The sequence below is a fragment of the Dryobates pubescens genome, chromosome 23 (assembly GCF_014839835.1).
Source record: "Dryobates pubescens isolate bDryPub1 chromosome 23, bDryPub1.pri, whole genome shotgun sequence".
NCBI lineage: Eukaryota > Metazoa > Chordata > Aves > Piciformes > Picidae > Dryobates > Dryobates pubescens.
The window spans coordinates 15,491,534-15,500,737 of NC_071634.1; the positions used below are offsets into that span (position 1 = coordinate 15,491,534).

The window sequence follows — 9,204 nt, forward strand, 5'->3', positions numbered from 1 at the left end:
GCCTGGGATGCTCTGGGTACTCAGGATGCCAGGGGTGCCTGGGGTTCTTGGGGTGCCTGGGCTCCCCAGGGCACCCAGGGTGGATGGAAAACCAGGGAACCTTGAGGTAAGTGGCACAGAGGGAAGGGGCACTGGAGGGCTGGGCACTGCTGGTCGTGCCCACCACCACCCTGGCTCAAGCCCCCCCAGGCTGGAGTCTCTCCAAGGAACTTCCAGCAGCTCCCAGAGACTGTCTTTCCTCAGATGGTTGCAAAAGTGGGGTGGGAAATGCCCTTTCCAGCTGATGCCAGACCCTGGGCCCCAGCTGGAGGGGAAACAGGAGCCCAGCGTGCAGGAGCCAGGCGAGGAGCTCAGCTGGGGGTGCTGGGGTGGCACACCCACGGGAGGAGAGGACCACAAGGTGCTTCACAGGGGTGCACCCACCCTCACCAGCACCCACCCTGCAGCCTCCATTCCCCTCCTGCCTGCCTGGGGCAGCCCTGGGGCTTTGGGGCTGGGGGGAGTCAGGATGAAGCCCCCTGCTCTCAGGTCAGTGCTCGGTCACCAAGCCCCCCCAGGGTCAGCCTGGCCACCTCTGCCAGCCTGCCAGGGTGCATTAGCTCCACAGCAGCACCAACTGGGGGGCTTGGAACCCCCTCCCCAGTGCACACACACCAGCACCTCCCCCTCCCCAAAGGAACCCCAGGCACAGCTCGCCACGCACGCCCCCCACACACCCCCCCATGGATGTACAACCCCCACACAGCCCACCAGGCACAGCCCTGCCTGCAGACCCCCCCTCCTGCCCCCAGCCCGTGCATGCACACCTCATGTGCACACCCCCACATCCCCCCTGCATATGTGCAGGGCCAACCCCCCTGCTGTGCACAAACATTCTCCAGGCACCCCCCCAGGCACAACCCCCCATGGGCCCCCCAATGCATCCCCAGGCACTGCTCCCCTCTGCACCCCCCCAGGCACAACCCCCCATGGGCCCCCCAATGCATCCCCAGGCACTGCTCCCCTCTGCACCCCCCCAGGCACAACCCCCCATGGGCCCCCCAATGCATCCCCAGGCACTGCTCCCCTCTGCACCCTCCCAGGCACAACCCCCCATGGGCCCCCCAATGCATCCCCAGGCACTGCTCCCCTCTGCACCCCCCCAATGCACCTCCAAGCCTTTGCACCACCCCAATGCACTTACCCCGGGGGTCTGCCCTGCTGTGGGGTGACCCTACAAAAATACCTTGGGCTGCTCCTCAGACCCAGCAGCAACAGCTCAGGGCTGCTCCTGGGACCCTGCGGGGTGCAGCCTGGGACCTGAGCGACCCCGCAGCAACAAACAGGTCCCCAACACAGCCTGGGGCTCATGGGACCCCCACAGCAACAGCTCAGGGGGGTCTGTGTGACCCCGCAGCAACAAACAGGTCCCCAACACAGCCTGGGGCTCTGCACCCTGGGGGATCTCTGCGTGTTTGGAGGCATCTCTGGGGGTTTTGGGGGCATCTCTGGGGGCATCTCTGGGTGTTTGGGGGCATCTCTGGGGGCATCTCTGGGTGTTTGGGGGGATCTCTGGGTGTTTGGGGGGATCTCTGGGGCTTGGGAGCATCTCTGGGGGCATCTCTGGGGGCATCTCTGGGTGTTTGGGGGGATCTCTGGGTGTTTGGGGGGATCTCTGGGGCTTGGGAGCATCTCTGGGGGCATCTCTGGGGGCATCTCTGGGTGTTTGGGGGGATCTCTGGGTGTTTGGGGGCATCTCTGGGTGTTTGGGGGGATCTCTGGGGCTTGGGAGCATCTCTGGGGGCACCTCTGGGTGTTTCGGCGTCTCCCCACGGCTGCGCTGCTGTCCCGCAGCGACGTGCGGCGCTGGCGACCTCCCGTCCTGCAGGGGTCGCTGCGGCGGGGCCGGGCCGGGCCGGGCCGGGCGCGTCTCGTTGGTTCCGGCGCCGCGTGTTCAGCGCCGCCGCAGCGGGAGCCGGACCCGGGAGCGGCGGGGCCCGGCCCAGCCCGGCCCGTCCCCGCCATGTGGTTCATCTACGTGCTGAGCTGGCTCTCCCTGCTCATCCAGGTGGCCTTCGTCACCCTGGCCATCGGTGAGCCCGCCCTCGGCGGCCCTGGCCCCCCGGCGGGTGCTGCCGCGCCGCTGGCCGGGCCCGGCCGCGGGTTCCTCTAGGGGGCTGTCGCGATATGTCGTGTTTCTTGGTAACGGGGGGGTGGCCCTAGGGAAAGGGCAGGTTGGGCTCCTGCTGGAAGCCCGGGATCACGGGTGCGTCGCCTCCCGGGGGCTGGGGCTCAGCGCGGGTGTCCCAGGCCCCCTCTGTGCGCCAGAGCTTGGGGATCCCCCGGGCGCCCCCGAGAGTGACCCAGAGCTCTGGTGTCTCCGGGGTGGCCCCGAGGTCCCAGAGGGACCCTGAAGTTCCCTGGGCGCTTCTGGGCCCTGTGGAAACCCCAAGAATGTGGGGAGAAGGGGGAGGTTGTGCCATGGGTACCCTGCGTGCTCCTGAGGTGCTGCAGATGCCACGGAGATGGGGGCGGGGAGGGCATCCCTTTGGTGCCCCTGAGGCTCCCGAGAGGTTTTGGGGGTTCCCAGGTGCCACCAAGGTCCCTTGGGTAGCTCTGAGAGTGGTGGGGAGGGTGGGAGGGGTTCAGCCCCTGGCCTTCAGCCTCTGCTGGGCTGGGTGAGGATGGAGGCACTGCTGTCTGCCGCCGGAGCCCTCCGGCCCGGGGGCTGAGCCGGCTCTCTCCCGCAGCTGCTGGGCTGTACTACCTGGCAGAGCTGATCGAGGAGTACACGGTGGTCACCAGGAGAATAATCAAGTACATGATCTGGGTAAGTCCCTGGGCTTGCAGGGGTGGGCTGCTTGCCACAGTCTCCCCCAGGTGTGGGGACAGGGGCTCTGCACAGAGGGGACAGGCACTCGGGGAGCTCCTGCTTGCCCTGGAGGTGCTCAGGAGGGGACTGGATGTGGCCCTTGGAGCCATGGCTTAGCTGTCAGGAGGTGCTGGGTGACAGCTTGGACTTGATGAGCTCTCAGGCCTCTTCCAACCTTACTGATTCTGTGATTCTATGACTCCACCTGCCAGGGAGGGAGCTTGGCAGAGGCTGCCTTCATCAGCCCTTCTTTAACTGGGAGGTGGTCTCCCTGTCTAACCCCCCCCCGGGCTGGTACAATGGAGAGGTTCAGGCAGTGTGTCCTAGCAGGAGCAGGGGGTGGTTCCTGCTTGGACCTTGCCCAGGGCTGTGTGGAGGTGTGGTGCTGCCAGAGCCCTTCCCCCACGGCAGGAGTCCTGCCCACAGCCCCCTTGCCTCTCCCCTCTTCTCTCCTGCAGTTCTCCTCGGCCGTGCTGGTTGGCCTCTACCTCTTTGAGCACTTCCCTGGCTTCATGGTGGGCGTGGGGCTCTTCACCAACCTGGTCTACTTTGGTTTGCTCCAGACCTTCCCCTTCATTGTCCTGACCTCCTCCAACTTCATCCTGTCCTGTGGTGAGTGGGGCTGGGACATTTTCCCCCCCAGGAGTGGGTGCTGGGGCAGAGAAGGCCTTGTGGCTCCCATCAGCAGCTGGCAGCAGACCTTTGGGCTTTGCCCTGGAGCTTCTCCAGGGACTTTGAGCTCTGTGCAGTGCTTTTTACTCACTGCCATCATTATGGGTGTGGGGAGCACCTTTAGGTGTGAGCAGTGGGTCAGAGGCCCTGCAGCTCATAGCCTTCTCCAGGGGTCAGGGCTGGGCCCAGTCTTGTTCCAAATCTTCATCAGTAACCTGGATGAAGGGACACAGGGCTGGGAGGAGTGGCTGACACCCTGCCAGGCTGTGCTGCCACTCAGTGAGCCCTGGGCAGGCTGCAGAGCAGGGCAGAGGGGAACCTCATGAAGCTCAACAGGAGCAAGTGTAGGGTCCTGGACATGGGGAGGAACAACCCCTGCAGCAGGACAGGCTGCTGGAAAGCAGCTCTGTGGAGATGGACCTGGGAGTGCTGATGGACAGCAAGTTCCCCAGGAGCCAGCAAGGTGCCCTCGTGGCCAAGAAGGTCTCCTGAGGTGCATGAAGGAGAGTGGCCAGCAAGTCCAGGGAGGCTCTGCCCCTCTGCTCTGCCCTAGGGAGACCACATCTGGAGTACTGTGTGCAGCTGTGGGATCCTCAGCTCAACAGAGACAGGGAACTGGAGCAGCTCTGTGAGGAGCAAAGGCTGAGAGCCCTGGGGCTGAGAGCCTGCAGAAGAGCAGCCCCAGAGGGGCTGTGGCTGCCTCCTCCCTGGGGGTGTTCCAGGCCAGGTTGGATGAGGCCTTGAGCAACCAAATGCAGTTGAGAGGCATCCCTGCCTGTGGAGCAGGTGATCTGTAAGCTCCCTTCCACCCTGAGCCACTCTGTGCTGTAGGACCTGCCCTTGGTGCTTCTGCTGGGCTGGAGCCTGACTCTGCTCTTTCCCTTTGGCAGTGCTGGTTATCTTCAATCACTACTTGGCCTTCCAGTACTTTGCAGAGGAGTATTATCTGTTCTCTGAGGTAAGAAGGCTGCAGGGAGCAGCCCAGCCCTGTTCTTCCAGCCAGCATGCAGCTGGGGGAGGAGGGGGGAATGCCATTTTTTGGGTCAGCAGTGAGCATCACAGAGTTTCCCTGGGGCTTCCTCTGCTCCTGCCCTCAGAGCTGCCAGGGAAGCTGCAGTGGGAGCTTGAGGCTTTCTCAGGCAGCAGAAGGGGAGGGGGGCAAAAAAAGGGGAACATGAAGCACAGGATTTGTTTTTCCTTCTGAGATGCTGAAAAGAGGTAAATTACACAGCAGCAGTGCTTTGTGCAAGCCAAGCACCAGGCACTTCCCTCTCAGAATAATCACTGCTCAGCCTCTGCATGCCTGCTGCTGCTGGGGGCTCTGCCCCGGTGCCTGCCAAGGCTGTGCCCCACAGTCACCCAGGGGCTCCTTTGGGCCCAAGTGGTAGCTGCAGCCTAGCTCACATTTTACAAACAAGCCACAAAACTCCACCCCAAGGACCCAACCTCAACTGCTGAGTGAAGCTGAACCCTGCTGCTGCTGTGGCAGCTCAGCACCTCTCACCTTGGCTCCTCACAAACCTCAGCCACCCCTGCCTGTGTGTCCCCCCCAGGGCAGCAGGGGCCAGCCCGGGTCTTGACTCATTCTTTTAGTCCCTGGAAGGTGTGAAGAAGATTCAATTGGTCCTAACAGCACAGCTAATGTCCTGCTGCTTTGATTGTGCTGCTTTAATAACTGTGGCCCTGAGCAGCCTGATCTGCTTGGAGCTGTCCCTGCTCACTGCAGAGGGGTCGGACACAGTGACCTTTGAGGGTCCCTTCCAACCCACTGCACTCTGTGACTCAGGTGCCCAGGACAGGAGCCAAGAGCATTTCCCACTCGCTCTCTCCCCCCATGGGGAGGCTCCCTGGGTGAATTTTGTCCCCTTGGCAGCTTTGCAGGGTGACACTGAGCACCTGAGAGCCTTGGGAGAGGTTGAAGTGCGGCGCTCTCCGCTTTCAGCTGGCCCCTGGGGGTGGCACAGAGGGCTGAAGCAGCCTCCCTGGGTGTCAGCGTGGGGAAGGGTCTCTGAGCATGACCTGGCCTGACTGCCCCTTCCTCTGCCCTCAGGTTCTTGCCTACTTCACCTTCTGCCTGTGGCTGATTCCTTTTGCTTTCTTTGTCTCGCTGTCAGCGGGAGAGAACGTCCTGCCCTCCACCGTGCAGCCCGGAGGTGAGCCCGCAGGGGGCCTGGCAGGGGGGCTGTGCCCAGCACCCCCCAGCCCCCCCACACAGAGTGGAGAAGGGGAGCAGCTGGGGGGCTGAAAGCTTCCAAAGCCCAGGAGAGGGGGGACTTGTGCAGAGCAGGGAGGGGCTGCTCTGGATTTACTTGCTCCATCTCTGACATGATGCCAGTGGCATCCTGGGGTGTGTTAAGAAGAGTGTGAGCAGCAGGTCAAGGCAGGTTGTCCTCCCCATCTGCCCTGCCTTAAGGAGGCCACATCTGGAGTACTGGCCCAGGTCTGGGTTGCCCAGTGGCAAGGAACACAAGGAACTACTGGAGAGAGTCCAGCTGAGGCTGCAAGGCTGCTGAGGGGCCTGGAGCAGCTCTGTGAGGAGGAAAGGCTGAGAGCCCTGGGGGTGTGGAGCCTGGAGAAGAGCAGCCCCAGAGGGTGCTGAGCTAAAGCTGGGGGGCAGACTCTTGTCAGTGATGCCCAGGGACAGGCCAAGGGGCAATGAGCACAAACTAGAACCCAGGAGGTTCCATCTGAACAGGAGGAGAAACTTGCTTGCTGTGAGGCTGCTGGAGCCCTGTCCCAGGCTGCCCAGAGAGGCTGTGGAGTCTCCTCTGGAGAGATTCCAACCCCCCTGGCCCTTGTGCTCCTGGGCAAGCTGCTGTGGGTGCCCTGCTTGAGCAAGGGGGTTGGACTGGGTGGTCTCCAGGGATCCTTTCCACCCTCCACCATGCTGGGGTGTGTGGAATCTCTGCAGCCCAGGGGCCTGGCCACGTGCCCTGCAGCTCAAGCAAGGGAGCTCAGGATTTGGTGATGGAGCCCAGTATGAGCAAGCCAGAAGCCTGGGAGCTTTGAAGGCAGCTCCTGTGTCACAGCCCCACGAAATCATTTTGGTTAGAAGAGCTCTCTGGGATCATGAGGTCCAGCCCCCTCAGGTCAGCTGGGCCACCCCCAGGTGTGTGTGTGACTGGCCTCCCCTTCCCCCCTGCAGACGACGTCGTCTCCAACTACTTCACCAAGGGCAAGAGAGGCAAACGCTCCGGGATCCTCCTCATCTTCTCCTTCATCAAGGAAGCCATCCTGCCCAGCAGACAGAAGATCTACTGAGCCCCAGCTGTGGGCAAGGAGCAAGACAGACCCAAACTGTGCAGGGAGCCAGGAGGGACCTTCCTCAATGCCTCCCCAAGGGACTTTCCTAGGAGCCTGTGGCGCGGGCGCCGGCCGGAGGCAGCGGTAGCGCCGGGCAGCCCCGCGGGGAGGGCTCACAGCTTTCCCTTGCAGCTGCCCCCCCGGGGGCTGTGTGCAGGGAAGGATGTCCCACCCTGCCCGAGGACCTGGGCAGCCTTCTCAGCTCCTGGGCTCGGGGGCCAGGAGTTTGCAGGCGGTGTGGCTTGGCTCTGGGGGGAGCCCTCGCCCCGGGGTGGCAGCGGGCGGCTGGCGGCGCCGCCCCGGGGGGTGCACAGAGCCCTCCAGGACAGAACCACAGAGAATAAAGTACCCAAACTCCAGCTCCTGCCTGCCCCACCAGCGTCCTGCCAGCTGGTGCTCTCAGGCACGGCATCCCTGCGCTCCCTGGCTGCTGGCAGGGGGCCTGGAAGGAGAAAACATCCCTGTCTGCTTGGCTGAGCGTTGGGCAGAGCCACTTGCCACTTCTCTGCTTCTCCCAGGAGCCTGCAGGAGTGGCCAGGCTGCAGCTGCCTGAGGGGAGCTGCTTCCTGGGCAGTGATTCTCCGTGAGCAAGATGCTGAGTGCTTGGTGTTCCCAGTGCTGCCACAGCTCCCTGGCCTCTCCCCTTCCCTAAGAGGAGGCCAAGGTTGTGCTCTGAGAAGGAGGTGAACCCATTGCTCCTGTTCCTTGTGATCATAAAGAACCCTTTTTCAGCTCCTTTCTAGCCTGTGGTTGGTCACACCCAGCCTCTGCCAGGAGCCAGGGCTGTGGGGGCTGGAGCTCAGGGTGGCCTGGCTCTGGCAGCACGCTTCCACGCTGCCATGGGTTGAGGCTTGTGCCTCTAAGAGCCATGGAGTGGAAGCCTCCAGAGGCTAGATGGCTCCTGAGAGGGGGACAGGGAATTGTAATCTTTGGGGAAGGCTTTTTGGAGGCATTTCTGTGGAGGATGGCTCATTTGGTGGCCAGCTGTGAAGGTGAAGGTGAGGTACATGGCCCCACCTTAGCCCTGGGTTCGTTGAGGGCTCACAAACCTGTGGTGGTGGATGGAAATTTGGGTTCTGTTTGGGAGCTGCTGGTTTAATAAAGGTTTTAGGTGACACTTGGCTCAGCAGGGAGGCTGGGCCCAGCCTTGCCCCTCCAGCCCCCAGGTTAAAGCCCTGTCACAACAGGAAGTCTCCCTCTGCACACTGATTCTGTCCTGGTTTCAGAGATAAGAGTGGAGGAGGAGAGAGAGAGCTGTTGAGGGGACCTGACAGCCTTGGGAGATGCTGGTCATGGTGAGAGGTTAGCAGGAGAGCTGCTGGGGGGTGCTGAGAGGTGAAGGTGAAAGCACTGCAAGTGAAGCAGAGCCGTGGAGCACAAGGACAGGGGTGGGACAAAACCATCTCCAGCTCTGGGAAGCTCCTGGAAAAGCTGCTCCCCAGCTCCCCAGGGGCTGTAGTTTGTCTTCATGGCCTCATAGCTGGGGACAGCCCTGGCTCAAAGCTTCCAGCAGGGCAAGCTGGACACTGCTGCTTCCTCCCCTGCTGGACTTGTTTAAACTTTGGACCAAATTTAGGTTGGAAAAAAGAAAACAACCAAAAGGCTTTGCAGGCCTGGAGGAAGGAGGTGGCTTGAGGGTGGCACTGGGAGCGGGGGAAGTGCCAGGATGTGTTCACAGCTCTGCTCCAAACTGCAGTTAACGCTTCCCATTGCCTCAGGCACAGCCAGATGGGCCAGGATAGGAGAAACCCCACCCTGGGCTGAGGCTTTATGACAGCAGGACCTGGCTGAGGGTGGCAGGGGCCTCTCACCAGCCTCAAACCGAGGCTTAAATACAGGATTTAAATCCAGTTACTAACTACAGGGATGGAAAACTCAGAAGCTGTAAACCCCTGCCCCGGGTTGAGGCTTTGTGACGTGCAGGACGCAACTGAGGGTGGCAGGGGCCACTCACCAGCCCCAAATCAACTCTTAGCTTCAGGTTTTAAACTCGGTTGTTAAATGCAGTGATAGAAGAGTCCTCAGAAGCTGCCACCGGCAGGGCAAGGAGAGCAGGGCAGGAGGTGAGGGCTCTTCAGCAGGAAAAGCAGAGCCCTGGGACTCCAGCCAGCGGGAAGTGGTGAGGATTCAGTCACTTCCACGTCCCTTGTGCCGAGTCCTGCCTCTCCCCTCGCACTGAAGCAGCGAGGCCGGGCAGGTCGCGGCGTGTCCCGTTTCTCGCCGCCGGTGGTGCCGGGGGGTTACAGATGGCACACGTCGCTTTCGGCTGAGCCCAGGCTCGGGCACCTCGGGAACCGGATTAGGGCAGCGAAACCACATCGATGTTTAACGGGAGAGCAGCGGAGAAAGCCCCCCCCCCGAGGCTACGGCTGCGCCGG

At 62.3% G+C, this 9,204-nt stretch overlaps 1 protein-coding gene across 1 annotated transcript; it reads left to right on the forward strand.

Annotated features, from left to right (window-relative positions):
- The first annotated feature begins 1,927 nt into the window (after positions 1-1,927).
- On the forward strand, positions 1,928-6,920 carry TEX261 (testis expressed 261). Its single transcript, XM_054172385.1, has 6 exons — positions 1,928-2,072; positions 2,730-2,809; positions 3,310-3,463; positions 4,414-4,481; positions 5,574-5,676; positions 6,669-6,920. Exons 1-6 carry the CDS (start codon positions 2,003-2,005, stop codon positions 6,782-6,784), a joined length of 591 nt encoding a protein of 196 aa, XP_054028360.1. The 5' UTR covers positions 1,928-2,002; the 3' UTR covers positions 6,785-6,920.
- The last annotated feature ends 2,284 nt before the right edge of the window (positions 6,921-9,204 follow it).